The following is an 18,505-nucleotide window of genomic DNA, read 5'->3' as shown; positions in this document are numbered from 1 at the left end:
GCATTTTAATATTTTAAATACAATTTAAATTAAGTACGTAACATATTAAACGATTTATCCTTCTATCAAACACGAATGTTCCCTGGATCAAATGTCCTATTTTAATTATGTAATTACTTTATGTTTATTTCTAACGGGTGCAGCGGAGCGCACGGGTACGGCTAGTAAATAAATAAAATTGGGGCATCAATGAATATGTTTAATGTATTTTAAAGACTATTCAGTCATTTTGTCACAGTACGAATAGTATTATTATAGCAAATTTTTCAGGACTTATGCGAAAGATTTGCATAAATTAATTCATTAATAGGCCTATGTCATTAAACATTTTGCTGTAAGTGGTAACTTTCATTTCGGGAATAGAAAAAAAAAAACGAGTAGTAGCATGAAGAATATGGATCCTGATCGTGTGAGGGCAGTTGTTTCTGGACAAGGAAATCCTGTAAAACTGCCGCCCTTTAAAATGGTGCGTTATCGTGATTCAAAACCACTTGCCTTTTTTGTGATATTCGCATCTTGAAAGAACATCTTTCTTCACAGCCTTTGGTTAGGCCTAATATTCTACATTTATAGTTACAATAGGTGAGACACATTCTTGATTGATATACGACTTACATCTGCATTGCTACAAATACGGATTGTCTTTGAAAGTGACAGTCATAACTTTTTGCCTGTTGGCCTCCATGTCATGTAATAGGAATAGCTCTACTTATAAATGGAGAGGAAGATACAAGAGAATTAGCAGAGTATATAGGCCTATATAAATTGTTGGACAACTTTGTAACACCATATTTTCAACAATACTAAAGAGAAATACATAATACTCGTGTTACCACCATTTCAAAGAGCAGTACTTACAGTTACGGTTTCATACTGAACATAAATGCATTAGATATACTCGTATGTCCTAGTCCACACCTGTGGAGTAACGGTCAGCGCGTCTGGCCGTGAAACCAGGTGGCCCGGGTCGAATCCCGGTCGGGGCAAGTTACCTGGTTGAGGTTTTTTCCGGGGTTTTTCCTCAACCCAATAAGAACAAATGCTGGGTAACTTTCGGTGCTGGACCCCGGACTCATCACCTTCATTTCATTCGGACGCTAAATAACCTAGATGTTGATACAGCGTCGGAAAATAACCTAATAAAATAAAAATATATATATACGTCCTATATGTGACACGGTAGGTGTCTACACCGTACTCCTATTCTCGCCAAACCCCCTCAGCATGTCTTGTGTGAAGTTCCCGATGGCGGTGGTGATGCATAATAGACGGATATGGTGATCCCAGAATCCTCACGCTTTCATCTAGATCAGCGTTTCTCAAACCTGTGGTCCTCGAGGTCTGTCCTTGTGGTCCTTCAAAAAAGACAGAAGAAAAAATATCACATTATAGCTTAAAATCTCAGAGTTTGGAAATGACACTGGCAAACGAATTTCTCCCAGTACTGCAATTTATGAAATTTATTACCCTACCCGTCTATCGACTTCCCACTCTACTCTCAGCAACAAAAGAGTGATTTAAAACACTATATACGTGGTATTTCTCGACATCTTTTCCCTGCACATCTGGCGCCGCGCCTGTAACCCAGCCAGGGATCACCCGAATTCATAACAGAGGACCAAAGTACCGAAACTTAATTCAATTTTAAAATATAAATATAGGCCTATTGGTATTAAAATATGCTACGAAAATGATAAATTTGCTTTCGAAGGGAACAAGAGTAAGGTGGTCCGCGGAACTGTTCTGACTTTAAAAAGTGGTCCCCACTTCAAAAACGTTTGAGAAACGCTGATCTAGATGAATCGTGAGAGCCTCAAATTAAACGTTTTAAGTCGTTTCCAGAAAACGCGTGTTTGGTCCATTCTTCTTCACGGAACAGGTGTACTTGGACATGCTGAAAAAAAAAATTATTTACCAACAAGAGTTTCAGAGAGTATCTATTGACTTTTCGGCATAAATTAAACTAAAACTGGTCGGTCGTTCATCGGCCGGAAACATTTTTTTGCATGTGGTCATCCCCCTTACCGGACTTCACAGTGTGATGTCTTCCTATAGGGTTTCGTCAAGAAAAATGTTTACGTCTCTTCACTTTCAACTACATCGTCGGAATTGAGGTTTTTCGTTAATGTGAATTGTTTTCTTTTTTAAGATGCCAATCACAAGCGCCAAATTCGTCAAGAATGTCCTGCATTTCTTGAGCATGTTTTTCATGATGGGGATCACGTATTGGCTGGGATCCGACCTCACAACGCAAGTAAGTAATCTTCTTATTCTTTGTTACTCAAGACTGTACTGAACTTAGAAATCTCACTACTAAAATGATCGATGTCAGTCCTACATATTTGTGACGAGTATGTATTTACAAATAATAGTTTGTCACCGTTATTGAACGTATGAAATTTTGATGAAATGAAAGATATTAAAACAACATTCAGTAAATACAGCCGGGGAGGTAAGACATGAGCCAAAGTTTGATATGCGCAATGGCCTATGATGACATCTACTCTGTAGTGGCAGGCAGAAGAGAAGATGAACCTTCCACGCTGCATGATTGAAAGGATTTTTAAGATGTGGGTTTGATTCCAAAATGTTGTAGCCTAGCTTCCTAACTTCCGTTCTTGTCAGACCCATTAGCGATGACTCAAAGCTAAGAATAACTTCCTCTAATTCTTGTTCAGCTTCTGGAGGTAGTGCCGTTTCTGTCCCATTCACTGATGAATGAGGATGTCGTCTGTATGCTCTCACAACCTCGCCGCGGTACCGGTAATGTCTAAGAAAAGTATTCTTAGGAATTTCGTACTTTGTCACTATCTGATTTAGTCTAATTTTGCCCTCATAAAATTCCTTTATAGCCGCTTCCATGTTTTCTAGTTCCATCTCCCGTATTCTCTCTTCTCCGTCATTTCAATATTATTAAGTATTGCTTCGAGTAACTGAGACACATTCGCGGTGTGATTTGAGCAATACTGTAACGCTGCGCTTTAGGCAACGAAGCCATTTTATAAACCTCTTTCCCCACCTTCTAATCTTCTGTAACTTTTGTGAATATTCTGACGTAAAACTGTAGCTAAAAAAAGAATGTAACAATAAGAATATAATAAGTTAAGAATAAACTACTTACCAATGCACAGGACTCTTACGGAATTGTTGTAATAACTCGTTTGCTGGCACCACTTCTGGTAGTTCCAAAAAATGCCGCATGCAATCTGACAACAAATTCCACAATTTGGGACATCTGGCCGAAATCTACGGCTGACCACTAGGATCCAGAATACAAAGCAGAGGTTAAATGAAAAATACAATATGATTGCGGAGAGAATACGGAACAATGATAAATTTAAAAACAAAAGTACAGTTTGAGTTCGGAGAGACATGAGATGAAAATACATTGAAGAGTAATGAAATGAAGTGAAAAAAATTACATAGTATTATACAAGTGATTGTGTAAAATGGATAATGAATCTCTCAATACCATTAGACAAATTTTGTTAATGTCCTCATTAGAAAATTTAAGAGAAAGGAGAATGGTTTTGGTAAACTTAAATGAAGTTCCCCTAGCGCCAAAAAGAAGTCCTTTCACTTCCCATGTATTAATATTCATTTTGTATCTCTCACTGAAGTGAGGAATACATGGGTTGTAAATAGACTTCTTTTCATTGTTACCGTTGTTGGCTTGTTGATCATCCTTCTCGAAACGGACAGTGGGGTCAAGAATGAGGCTTCTTTGATTCCGGCGATCGATGGCTATAATGTCTGCTCTTCTCGTTGACCCATTCTCAGCCAAGCAGTACACTTCTTCGTAAACCTCCCACTTTGCCTTCCGAAGAGTGGTTGCGATGGAGCTTCTCACTTTATGGTGGCGATTGTTCCTCAGTAGTTCTCCTTTAGGGCAATAACCCAAAACATGCCCAAGGGTTTCTACTTCGCTGCATCCTGGATGACGAAACTTTGGATCTTGAAAGGAACGACCTGGCACCGATCGTACTGCTGCAATGTTTGTGGACAACATAAAAGATACAATTTGGGCTACTCTTTCCTACAAAAGAAATGTCTTCTAAGAAATATACAATTTACTACATTCATGTAATATGGTATTGCGTAGTTATGTACGATACATAAATAATCACCTAGCCTATGAGAACTGCTTGTGTTTAATCTGCCCAGTTAGTAAAATCTTAATATTTACTTATTGTTACAATACGAAACACATCTTCTCATAGCCAATACAAACGTTTATCCTTAAACATAGGACTGGAGATCCAGTGTTGTAAATTTAACCCTTTCAGTCACGACTATTTTTAATGGAAGAAAAATTCTATTTTTGCCGTTGATCATTTTGTAATACTAAAGGTATTTGTACAAAGTTAAAAAAGGTAGGTTTGTTATTTTGAGAGATACTTGGTGTGCACAAATGTAGATAAAATTACTCAACGTTACCAAAATTTCGTTTATTACAAATGTATTCATTTACATTGTTAGTTCACATAGAGCCATCACTTATTTTAAAATCTGATTTATAATTGGAATCAATTGATTCTAAAAACCATCTAAATAATTTTTTGCCTTGAAAGTCAGTAAAGCAATTTCTATTTTTATTCAGGCAAAGATGTGTTGCATTTCTGTCATCACCAACGAGGTTTTCCTGTAGATTTGCTGTTTTTGCATCTACCAAATTTATTCTTCAGTGACTGTTTAATTTCTGTAATGGCACCCTGATAAGTACAATGATTCTCGAAGGGTTTGGTTTTCCCTTCATCTATTGTTTTACTTCAAGCTGTCCTTTGAAATGACAAATTTGTTCGTCAATACATACTTTAAGTTCTACAACAAGTTCCTTACACGTAGTTCTCAGTGAATCATATAAAGATCTAACCTTCCAGAATCTATCTGTTGAATCTGTTGGTTTATCTAATATGTTGACACAATGCAGAAATTTCCTGAGTTTGAAGAACATTTTTCTGACATGTTGTCTGTAAAAATGTTTACTCCTAATGCTGTGTTCCAATACATTCTTAGGCGGGGTAATCTTAGACTACTGGCTGTTATGTGTAACCCAAGGAGAGTAGTAAGTTTATTCAAATTGGTTGCCAAGTAGGCCTACCTAGACTCTCCAAGTTGGTTCGCATAAATGTTCGTCATCTCTACAAACTTTTCGAACATTAAAATAGGAATGTATCTTGAAAAATGTGTTATTGGATAAGAAGTCCAAAATGTCTTCACCATTATTATCTTCCCAGATTGGGGTGGTTTCTGGGAATATTACACTACGTCGCCACTGAATTTTGTCTTTTGATGTCAGATTCGTCCGTTCATATTCATAATCTGATTGTTGATTATTCTCAGCTCTTGATTCTGCACCATTCTCTTCTCATGCATCAGCATCATCTGCACCATTATCTTCTCTTGGTTCTGCATCATCTGTATTATTTTCATTCTCAGCTTCGTCATCTTTTTCTGACCATAAATACATGGTCTATAATAGTATGATATAATACAGTACCAGTATATGCACTATACATAAAATAAATCATGTTTAAATATTAACCACATAGTTTATTGGCTTCAAATAATTCATCACGTTTTTTCCTTTCTCCTTCACTCTCAAACCCTTGAAGTTCTGAACGGTCAATCAGATCCAGAATTTGACTTGGTCCAAGCTCTAAGAAAAAAGGACACAATAACCAATTACACATACTGTGCATACAATTAGAAATTTCAAAACACTAAACGTTTATACTAACAATAAAATGTAGAAATTAAAGTGGAGTTACGTTTTATCATGAACATTCACTAAGCAAACAGTATGTCCTGCTGGAATGTCCATAATTGTACACTTGGTATTTTGCACTGTAATTTTACATAAAACCGGAGTATTTAAAGCTAAAATAAACACTTTCATTCTAAGATGGAACATATTTGTTAATGTTTCAACTATTATTTTCACGTAATATGGTATATCAAACTATGCACACCAAAATATGTAACAGCTTACTTTTCTCGGATTTTTACTCGGTTTCGTGGCTATTATGAATCACTTGAAATGCACCAAATCTTCCACAGATCGCATCAAAAGTGATATCAGTGAACACAGCAACAATGGACCAAAATATAGACACAACGAACACAAGGGTACTATACGGAATACTAAGTTTTATATAACTTCAAAAGAGGCGTTTACAATATTGTAGACGCGATGTACGAAAGGGTTGATTTTAGGATATGATAAATTTATTAAAATAATTTTTCACTACCGATACTAATTACAACACAACCTACATTATTCAGAAGATAATGTCTAAGCTTTAATATTAACCGAATATTGTAAATGGAAGCCATGCCCAGTAGGACAGGAAGTTCTCGCGTTATAAGCTCAGTTCCTGAAAATTTTAAATTGAATTTAATTAAAAATGTGGACATACTTTCCGTACTGGAACACGTATTATTTCGTTTGGTCTATTAGTATATATAAGTTTCAAGCCTGTATAAAAATTTTGTGTTTAGTGGATATTCGATTTGACGTGTAAGCCTACTGAGTTCAATGTGTAATAACACAGTGAATAAGTTACATGAAGAAATATGTGAGGATAGGCTGTATTTATCTGTTTAAGAGTCTGGAAGTATACAACGCGGCATACAACAGCGGCTGGTACGATATGGCGCCACGTTGCAAGTTCTTGCTCATGATGGTAATGGCGAGGGCCCAGAGACCAGTCATGCTATCTGCTGGATACTTCGGTACCGTCTCTCTTGAGACCTTCGCGGCGGTAAGATTCAGATTAAAACATAATTGCTCTTGTGTGTAAGTGAAAGATCGCATCTGAGAGTAGTGTTTGTTTCCAAAGAGAAAGAGTGACAAGAAATTAGCTTACCTACTTCAACGTAAATTCTTATGCAGCCAGGATCGCTTACAGTTTACAGATTGTGTGTGTAGTAACAATAAGAATCTAATCTTCATTGTGTGTGTTAATCAAGTAGGAATAAAAATTGTCCGTTTCATTTCTCGGAATAGTCTTACTTTTATATTTCCCCAGACAGATATTACTGAATATCATTTGTCAAGAAAGTAATGGTGGAAGTCTTTATAAGCGAAACATTTTTTCTTCATTTTTTATATACGATACACTTTTAACACACTGATAATCACTGATTAACTTACAACTTCTTTACTGTGTTAACTTTTTAGGTAATTAGTTTCGAATTGATATCCTTCATTGTCCAAACCTAATATATTTTAATGTCTTTATTGTTGGCAGCTAATTGAGTCAGCAGCTTCATACATCACGGTTCTGCGGCAGATGCAATAGCCTAGAAAATGGAGTCGCACTTACGGAATTCTGCAGAGGAGATTCTTAGTCTTAAGAGATGTTACAATTTCATAGTGGTGCAGAGGAATCAACACTATTTGTAGCCTAGATCATATATGTAACAGATAACTAATCGCTATGTTAAAATCGGCAGCACTTTTAAGAGAACAACCGCCAGGATCGCCACCCGTCCGCCGTAAACGAACACGAGATGGCAGTACAGTCGCTAATGCAATTCAAATGGGAATTATGACGTGACTCCTTATGTAATAACTAGATGGCAGCGTAGTAAACCTGAAAAAAAGTTGTTAAGGCAAGAGTCCAAGAGACCTGGTACTTTTAATAAAAACATCTCAAAAAAAGTTGTTAATGTCAAAGCCTATAAGGTCGACCTTAGGCTTGTAGCAAAATTGTCGACCTAATTAACTGTGTTTTCCTTAACAGTTGCATATCAGTCCCCATTGTTACACCGACTAATACCAATGGCGGTGGTCAGCGACTACACGTTTATGCTATTTCTGCAGTAAACCTGGATAAAGTATATATTTTTGTGATCGTTAGGTGTATGTATTTATTCATACTGCAAATGGGTAAATACCCGGTTTGACGTATGGATCCTTTATATCACCTTTATTACATTTTTTAAATTGTACAGAGCATTTTTTCAACAGATAGGATAGGGTTGCCCATATCGCACCACTTTATAAACACAGTGTGATAACGTCACAAATATATAACAGATTCACCCAATAAGTAGTCCATCATAAGCTAGGATTCCTAATCTTCTTGTGTAATTTTCCTCAAAATTTTCAATCACTAAAAAATAGCTTTTAATGATTCTTTAAAAAGTAGTCTGTGATTGGTGCCATTTAAGAAACAGTTGCCTAAATCGCATTTTAAGATCCCAAATCGCACCTCGATAATATAACCTTACATTAAAATAGTTTAAGTTGATGTTCTCTTATTTATTCACCTAAGATACATTAAAACATAAAATCAATTTAAATAAACTATAAAACAAATATGATTACAAGCAAATGTCTCAATTTTTTTCATATAGAAGTTCAAAATTTGGCAGCTGTCACAGAAGAAAACAATGTACTTTAGTAATTGTCACAGAAGAAAACAATGTACTTTAGTAATTGTCACAGAAGAAAACAATGTACTTTAGTAATTGTCACAGAAGAAAACAATGTACTTTAGTAATTGTCACAGAAGAAAACAATGTACTTTAGTAATTGTCACAGAAGAAAACAATGTACTTTAGTAATTGTCACAGAAGAAAACAATGTACTTTAGTAATTGTCACAGATGAAAACAATGTACTTTAGTAATTGTCACAGAAGAAAACATTGTACTTTAGTAATTGTCACAGATGAAAACAATGTACTTTAGTAATTGTCACAGAAGAAAACAATGTACTTTAGTAATTGTCACAGAAGAAAACAATGTACTTTAGTAATTGTCACAGAAGAAAACAATGTACTTTAGTAATTGTCACAGATGAAAACAATGTACTTTAGTAATTGTCACAGAAGAAAACATTGTACTTTAGTAATTGTCACAGATGAAAACAATGTACTTTAGTAATTGTCACAGAAGAAAACAATGTACTTTAGTAATTGTCACAGAAGAAAACATTGTACTTTAGTAATTGTCACAGATGAAAACAATGCACTTTAGTAATTGTCACAGAAGAAAACAATGTACTTTAGTAATTGTCACAGATGAAAACAATGTCCTTTTTGTATTACGGTATATATGATAAATTATATATATTGTATATTATAATATGTATTATATATAATAAACTATTAAAACTGTCAACTTTGTACAAGAGTGAATATGATTCATTTTAAGACTTAGTTTTTGCATAAGTTACTTGCAAAATATTACTGTTAATTCTTCTCATTCTCATTCATTATTATTGTCGTGTTATTATTGTATCAATTTTGCAATCATGTTATTTGCTAATTGCTGTTGGTTTTTTACTTGGTTATTTAACGACGCTGTATCAACTAGGTTATTTATCGTCGATTTTTTTTATTTTTTGGGTTATTTTACGACGCTGTATCAACATCTAGATTATTTAGCATCTGAATGAAATGAAGGTGATAATGCCAGTGAAATGAGTCCGGGGTCCAGCACCGAAAGTTACCCAGCATTTGCTCGTATTGGGTTCAGGGAAAACCCCGGAAAAAACCTTAACCAGGTAACTTGCACCGACCGGGATGCGAACCTGGGCCATCTGGTTTCGCGGCCAGACGCGCTGACCGTTACTCCACAAGTGTGGACTTAAGCGTCGATGGGATTGGTGATAACGAGATGGTATTTGGCGAGATGAGGCCTAGGATTCGCCATGGATTACCTGACATTCGCCTTACGGTTTGTGAAAACCTTGGTAAAAACCCAACGTGGTGATCAGATCAAGCGAAAATCGAATCCGCATCTGAGCGCAACTCTGGATCGATAGGCAAGCACCTCAGCAGACTGAGCTACGCCGGTGGCTAATTTGCTGTTGTCTAGCACATGAATATAATAATAAATAAGTATTAATTTTATTATTATCACCATAATCTTCATTATTACCACCATCATCATCATTATGAAACTACGTCGTTCATCTCTTCAGAATTTGGAATTTCAAAATGCGAAGTCCTTGGTGAAGTAACCAGTGTGAATCAAACACATGACAGAGTCGTTTCATACTCTAACATTAGCTGACTGCCTAACATGTAATAGGAGGTGAAAAGGTTTGCTTTTGTAATCTTATTGTAAGTGTGTGAATCTGTGGGATATACCATTCAATAGCTTCGAAGAATATTTTCATAATAAATTAACGCTTCTAGGATATGTCAACTCAAATGTTACTGCTGTATCAAAGGGAATTGCATAATGGCACAATTACACAGGGTTATTTTTAATGCAGAGACATAGAGTATTTGGAAGGACTAAAATAATGATGAAAGAGGACATATCCATTTCAGTTGGCAAGTGTACTTTTAGACTAGAACCTTTGCCATCTGCATACATTTTTTTTTTTTTTCCGGAAATCTTAGGTATTACAAACAGAGAAAGAGTAAGGGAATATACCTATGTAAAACCTGAGACAGTATGTCATTGAAAATTCCAGAATTAAATTTCATAGCTTCGATTCTAGTCACATAATTAACCTGCCAAATACTTCCAACATGCAAATTGAACGCTAGTATACTCACTGGTTATACAAATATTCCGAACACATATGCTCCTCCTATCAGCCAATTCAGTTTCAACAACACTCCTCCACCTATACAAAGCATTGGTTCGATCCCTATGCATACATCCCTCCATTTTCCTCACACAAGCCCCTCCAACGACCCAATCAAAATTCGAAGCCCGCGAAAGAAGAATTCTCCGCCAAATCTTCCACCTGCACAGACGCACCAGAAACAACACAGTTTACACTGCGACAAAAACAAAGCCACTCTTCACACACCTAAACAACATAAACAGGAAATACACACATTCGGCAGTAAATCGCGTATATACACAACACATCTTCGCAAATCCACCGAACACAAACAACAGAACAACACTGGAGAAACTCCTGTACAACTACCTCCAGCCCCAACCAACAAACTAAAACACACAAAAAAACCGCAAACACGTGTTGGAAATTTGAATACTGTCTGAGAGGACACACGACAGCAACAGAGAGGCAGATCAATAAAATAACTCTACACCATGAAAGTCTCCATAACCATTCAGACGCTTCTGCCACCGGAAGGAGAAACTTTAAAATCTCAACAAAAAATATGTTTGTACGTAAGTATGTATGTATGTATGAATGAGTGCATACATACATAGTGTTCTGCCCAAGAGCAGGTCTTTAACTGCAAACCCAGCATTTTTCATTCTTCCCAAATTCTTTCTTTCCTCTCAATCTCCCCATAATAATACATTAACGTTGTCTATCAGGTGATATCTTTTACCCCGAACTCTTCTCCCGTTCACCATTCCTGATATGTACCATATGTATATTACATTAGTCCCCTACAAATATAGCAAATCAACAAATTAGGCCTACACAAAATAAAAGGAATCAGTCACTGCAATCACACACCTACTGGCACTTATGCCAGAAATAGTTTCATATGTGTAAATATATTTATATGGTTATTTATGTACAATGGCTGGAGAGGGCATCTTGCGCGTATAAGACCCTAAAACGGCCTCTGGCTCAAAGCCAGAAATGTCAATAAACAACAACGCAACAATTTCCTGATGTTTAGCTACCAACCATCTAAGACGAATTTTTCCAAACTTCGGACAAAGCATTTGACAATATAGTAGCACTTTCTTCTAGGTCTTTGGTTGGTACTAACTGCTGATTTACGCTATTCTATCCCTTCAACTGCTTATATGCATTGGTGTTTTGTGCCATTTAATTGTCTTATCCTTTTTTATATAATATTTCCTTTAGTGCATTAATAATAATAATAATAATAATTGTTTATTTTAACCTTCTTATAATTTTCGCTCATGTACTTCTATCTCGGAGACCCCAGATGATATTGGTCTTTTGCCTATTTGTTGTTACCGAGCATTATGCCGGGAGTCATTGGTCAATAAATTTGGAATTTTGCCGTTTGTACTGATCCCTGAGAATATGATATCCTTCTCAGATCTTTTCATTCTTTACTTGAAGAATTAATCTTTGATTCATCGTGTGTTTCCTTTTCTCACCAGCCATGGAAGAAATCCTATCTGCATTAGGATCATTAATAGGGTCTAGGGCCGAATTAGTAAATTGTGTCCTCACCCCCTTTACCTCGGATTACCGAGATTTTACTGTAATTATACGTTGTGTTTAAAATCGATGCGCTCCCCTAAGGAGTAACATGCTCGTAAAGTATTACAGAAATTGTAATGGTGCCCACTTAAACCTTCCAAGTTGTGTTGTTAACTTGTAGGCAGTTAATGAACTGTAAAACATAACTAAATTGAATGTAACTTGCAGGGGCGAATGCTAGTCACGAAAGTTAGGCTTGCTCTTTTACTCACAGGGGAAGATGGGAGGATATAATAATTCATAATATAAAAATAATCACCCACAACATAAATAATTTATTTTATAATTATGAAATCATTATGAGTCATGGATCATATTCGCTTATCAGATGTAGAAGTTCGATATAATATAACAAACATGGCCAACAATACAGTTTATTTATTTTTTTCGGACCCTGCCAACCAATGCATAATGTTGTATTGAGTACATAATATTCTCTATAATGTCTGTCTTCTCTTGAATAGTCCTTCGGGAAAATGGATTTAATAATAATGTTTGAATAATACACAATTCCGAACTCATTGCAATACTTCAAATTAATGTTTAAGAATTAATAATACATGCATTCCGCTCATACAATTACATTGCACTCCCAAATCACAGCACATTCCCGCTGTCAATACTGCTCTGTGTAACGTTAAATAGTCGTTGGTGTAGCTCTCGGACCAGAGCTTCAAACAACACATAACAGAAGCATGTGCGCCTAGGACGGACCAAGGAGGAAGGCACTTGCGCGCATCATATTCTCGCTATTTCTACGTCTTTCCTGTAGCTCCGAGAAACGAGCAAGCGTTGCGATACTTGCGGTGTGCAACCTGCGGATGGTATTACGCCTATACAGTATTCCAAAAATCAAAATAAATTTTAATATACGTAACGCCATTTTGAGAAATAAACATTCTACGAAAATATTGGGCTTGCGCAGCAAGCATAGCATGCCCGGAGAAATCGCCCCTGATAACTTGTATGTTTTCTGGATGAAGAATCTAAAGTGCCTCCTATTATATGTGAATTACTAAGCCAAGGTGATATTGGTTAACTAAATCACAATTATTTTTCACTCTAAACTTTTCTGTCGTCGAATTTCAACGACCAGTGGCGACTGGTACACTGTAATTATCTTCTAACACTCAATATGTTAGTATTATTCAATATTCCTTATAGGCCTACCACTACTTTTAATGTTATCTAGTTCTAGGTCAAACTCAATTCCATTATATGATGTAAGAGTAATGGAACGGAGAAAAATTCTCTCCGGCGCCGGGATTTGAACCCGGGTTTTCAGCTCTACGTGCTGATGCTTTATCCATTAAGCCACACCGGATACCATCCTGGCGTCGGACAGAATCGTCTCAGATTAAGCTCCAACTCTTGGGTTCCCTCTAGTGGCCACCCTCTGCACTACGTCATAGATGTCTATGAACGTAGGACCGAAGTCCACACATGTGCTGAGGTGCACTCATTATGAGTGACAGATATGCAGATATTCTGCGTCATCATACGATGTAAGAGTAATGGAACGGAGAAAAATTCTCTCCGGCGCCGGGACTTGAACCCGGGTTTTCAGCTCTACGTGCTGATACTTTATCCACTAAGCCACACCGGATACCAACCCGGCGTCGGACAGAATCGTCTCAGATTAAGCATGGAAATATCATGTACTTCGGTACATTAAAAATAATATATATGATATGCGTAAATCACTTCGTGATTTAAGACGGCGCTTATTCCGTCGGATCCCGGCCAACTAGTCACTCATAATGAGTGCACCTCAGCACATGTGTGGACTTCGGTCCTACGTTCATAGACATCTATGACGTAGTGCAGAGGGCGGCCACTAGAGGGAACCCAAGAGTTGGAGCTTAATCTGAGACGATTCTGTCCGACGCCGGGGTGGTATCCGGTGTGGCTTAGTGGATAAAGCATCAGCACGTAGAGCTGAAAACCCGGGTTCAAATCCCGGCGCCGGAGAGAATTTTTCTCCGTTCCATTACTCTTACATCGTATGATGACGTAGAGTATCTGCATGGAAATATCATGTGTACTTCGGTACATTAATATATATATATATATATATATATATATATATATATATATATATATATATTAATTCCATTAGTTATTAGGTGATTCCACGCAATACAAGAATTTACGTAGGAAATCATCTCAAGATATTAGAAATTGTTCACCATTTTGTATTTTAACTTGAATTTAGACCCTCTTTACCTTTTTACTGGAAATATTTGGAAAGTGGACTTCAAAATTTCGTGATTAGATAGGAATGGAATTTGATTCGACATTTGTTCGTTTTTCATGAAGTATTTTCTTTTTTATTTTTCTTAAAAAGGAAACGCGTACAAAACTGCGTTTTGAAAATCCATCCCTGAGTTATACTAAATTTGTGTTATTCTCGCATAATTTGACTAACGGATACTTAAAGCCCTGTATATAAATACGTAAAAAAAAAATTGACGAAAAACCGCTGTACAGAGACAGACAGACGGGAAACTGAAATTCACTTCTTCGGTGTTAGGAATTTTGGAAATACGCGAAAATCTCGAAATCCTTCTCCCAGCATCACATTACTTACTGAATAAACTTCGTGTAATAGAAAGTTATGCTATGAAGACAAAAATTATTGCGAAGAAATTGAGTACCTTGCTATTTTGTTAAAAAGACATCCAGTTGCTTTTAGTAAAATGATTTTACTTCGTACCTATCATTTAGAGAAGAAATGACTTATAAATAATGATTTGAAGAACGTAAGTTCATATTATCTCCCTATCCACAGACACTTGATAGTTACAAGAAACAGATTAGTGTAGTGGCCTTCCCATTTGTACTTGGTATAATGACAAAGGAAAAGGTTGGAAACCGCCGCTTAAATCGTTTGTCATTGCTTGTTACAGTTTTAATCATCCCATAGCTTCAGTTTCAATGATTTTTTGAGAATTTAAATACACGCTACTGCGCGACACTGGTTACAACATTTCCAACTTATTATTTAAGTCTTACCCGCCCCCGCCAGTACACCCAGGCCTACTGTGGAAGCCTGTGCTGGCTCACTTCAAGGTCTACGTGTGGTCTCTGCTGTACCAGCGAATACATAGAAACTATTTAACACTGCTCGATTGAAGCTGATTTTGTCTCTAACCAAGATTATTAAAACGGAATAATTACGACTTTGAACCTCAATTTTGGCAAGAGTACGTACTAAAACACGCTAATGAAGGTAAGAAAATACCTTTGTGCGAGATCGTGCGTATTTGCTTGTTTTCCGCACAGAACCAATACGCGGTAAGTGTGAAATACCACATTCAGTATTCCCAACGTTACACACATAACAATTTCCCTCTTCTTACCTCTTAAGCGAGACATTCATTTTACTGCTTTAGGCTTTTAACGTATTATTTTTAGAGACGTTTAACATAGTAATAACTATAAATTGGAAACTTACCACTGCAATTTCACCTAAATTGCAATGTTAATTATTGTTTTTAAATATTTGCAAAAATTAAGTAAAGTCTACAACTCCATTAAAGTTACTGCATTCGTGATGCAAGTAACAATAAGGAAGCCGTGAAAAAATCAACAAGATTCCAGATGCGGATGTTATTACTGGAATATGTTATATAAATAATATTGTTAAAATATTAAAATGAAAAATAAATCATTACATAACCTTACCGTTTGTTTTAAGTTCGCATTTATAGACTGGGGGGGAAAAAAAGACAGACGTATATCACGGCCTGCTGGAGCATAGTAAACACAGAAAACATTTTAAAGCAACAATGTTGAAGAAAGATATTTTGGTTTTCCGAAGTTGCCGTCATTAAACAGAAACCAACATGGAGATTTCATTGCAACTAATTAGAAATTCGTCTTTCAGGTATGTAATAAACGATCTTCGCACAAAATAATGTACGATACACGAGCGTTATGTTTGTTTTCATGTTCTCGGAAATTAAAAAAGCTCAAGTACGTTTCGCTTTTTCAATCTTTTCCTCGACCATGAAAACGTCAACATACTGCTCTTGTAACGTATATTACTATTATGTTGACGGACTGTCTAGTGCTTACCATGCTTATTCGGAATCAAATTCCGTAAAGGAGAAAGTGTTTGAAGGAACTGTAATAGTACCATAATATACGTTACAAGAGCGGTATGTTGAAGTTTTCATGTTCGAGGAAAAGTTTGAAAAAGCGAAACGTAGTTGAGCTTTTTTAATTTCCGAGAATTGAAAGAAAACATACCGCTCGTGTATCGCACATTATTTTGTGCGAATATCGTTTATTACTTACCTGAAAAAGGAATTTCTAATTAGTTCCAATGAAATTTCCATCTTGGTTTCTGTTCAATGACGGCAAATTTGCAGAACGAAAATATCTATCTCCAACATTGTTGCTTTAAAATGTTTTCTGTGTTTACTATACTCCAGCAGGCCGTGATATACGCCTGTCTTTTTTCTTCCCCCAGTCTATAAATGCGAACTTAAAACAAACGGTAAGGTTATGTAATGATGAGTTTACTTAATTTTTGCAAATATTTAAAACAATAATTAACAGTGCAATTTAGGTGAAATTGCAGTGGTAAGTTTCCAATTTATAATTATTACTATATTGAACGTCTCTAAAAATAATATGTTAAAAGCTTAAAGCAGTAAAATCAATATGTCACTTAAACGGTAAGAAGAGGGAAATTGTTATGTGTGTAACGTTGGGAATACTGAATGTGGAATTTTAGACTTTCCGCGGATTGGTTTTGTGCGGAAACCAAGCAAATACGCACGATCTCGCACAAAATCCTTTGCATCAGTTCCTTCGCAAAAGAAGTCGGGGATCTCTCAGCATATAAATTTTGTAGGTTTTAATATCCAGCTACAATCCAGCGAACAATCAGTGTTACATTTGTTGATAACCACAGTTATTTCAAATACTAAAACATTTAGGCCTAAGCATTTTTGACTTCAGATAAGGAAATTTAATTAATTAATTGTATCTTTTGTCACTGTACTGAAATCATCTACACATACCGACAGCAAACGAACTTACTTTCTTCTACTCCAACAGAATACTCGTGGTACCAAGTTCTGCAAAAAGAGGAACTGGATTTGTTGCGAGAGTTGCAAAAATGTGTGGTAATTTGGATGGGCAATATGAATAATACGAAATAAAATTAGAAACTGTTATTTTAAAAATTAGTTTTACTTCAATACTGGATAATTACCTTCAAGTAATTAATCAGGCCTAATCATACACAATAATGAACAGCAAACATAAATGAACAAATTGTATTAACTGGGCCGCCAATTAAGACTCGCAGCACGGTCTATGAGGAAGAAAGTTCAGAATAATAATATCTTCTGTTGCAGAATCCACATTTTTTCAGTCATCCTCATTGCTCTCATATCCTCAATCGTCGTCACTGGATTCTTCCATCACAAACTTCCTTATTCTCATCCTTTTGGGAGTGCTCAGTTCTGGATCGTTATTTCTTTTTTGTCTAAGATGTATATATTTTTCCTTTCATTCTGTTTTGAAAATAAAGACTAAGTAATAAATAACTGATGATAAATTACTAATAATGTTATAAATATGTTATTCAAATTTCCCGCTCGTCGACAAAATAGAATTTGATCATAATACGAAGGTCATATTCGATAAATTATTGTGGCTCAGATTAAATGAAAGGAGAAACTTACATTCCCTTTCTCTCTTATACCGAATTTTGCACACCTCTACTCCCTCTTACTTATCTGTCCGATTCCACAGTCTTTCTCGGTATCATAACTTAAATACTCGGTCACAATATGATAACACGCTAGAAATACCACTCCACACATCATCTCTTTATTCTTCATCTTTCACTGTTGCTACTTCTCGTCACTGGAATTCTCTGCCGCCTGAAGTCAAGAGCTGCCGAACTTTAATTTCCTTTAAATGTAAATTATAAAAATATCTTATGATGAGTTGCCAGACCTAACGCGTTGCAAATATTTAATGGAATGTGTTCCACTGTATTTATTTTTATTTTTTTTTTTGTTTCTTATTTTTATTATCTAAATCGTGTTTATTTATCACATAACGCCAATATGTATCCCACTGTGTTGTTTTTTATTAGTAATCTATTTTTGTGTACATTTTATTCAATTGTCGGTTTCTGGTTTACCTAATTATGTAAATCCTACTTAATTGTAATCTAATACTAATATTTATACTAATGTGTTTATTTTTATTTTTACTGTGTACTGTACATTTTTTATTGAATTATCGGCTTCTGTTTTTAGGTGATTCGTATTTGATTCTAACAACATTAATATGTATTTCACTATGTTTATTTTTATTTTATGAAGTAAATTTTATGTAA

The 18,505-nt window shown here is 35.7% G+C and overlaps 1 protein-coding gene across 1 annotated transcript in view; it reads left to right on the top strand.

Moving 5' to 3' along the window:
• Nucleotides 1-9,133, top strand: part of LOC138707258 (odorant receptor Or2-like) — a 31,269-nt gene extending 22,136 nt beyond the window's left edge. Inside the window, exons 3-5 of the mRNA XM_069836595.1 lie at nt 2,150-2,254; nt 6,609-6,764; nt 7,254-9,133. Of these exons, the coding sequence (XP_069692696.1) occupies nt 2,150-2,254; nt 6,609-6,764; nt 7,254-7,304 (312 nt within the window). The 3' untranslated portion in view covers nt 7,305-9,133. The remainder of the gene's footprint in view (nt 1-2,149; nt 2,255-6,608; nt 6,765-7,253) is intronic.
• Nucleotides 9,134-18,505: the final 9,372 nt, after the last annotated feature.

Source organism: Periplaneta americana, chromosome 1, assembly GCF_040183065.1.
Source record: "Periplaneta americana isolate PAMFEO1 chromosome 1, P.americana_PAMFEO1_priV1, whole genome shotgun sequence".
Taxonomy (NCBI): Eukaryota; Metazoa; Arthropoda; class Insecta; order Blattodea; family Blattidae; genus Periplaneta; species Periplaneta americana.
The sequence above is the reverse complement of the archived record's forward strand: the minus strand, read 5'-3'. Positions and strand labels throughout refer to the sequence as shown.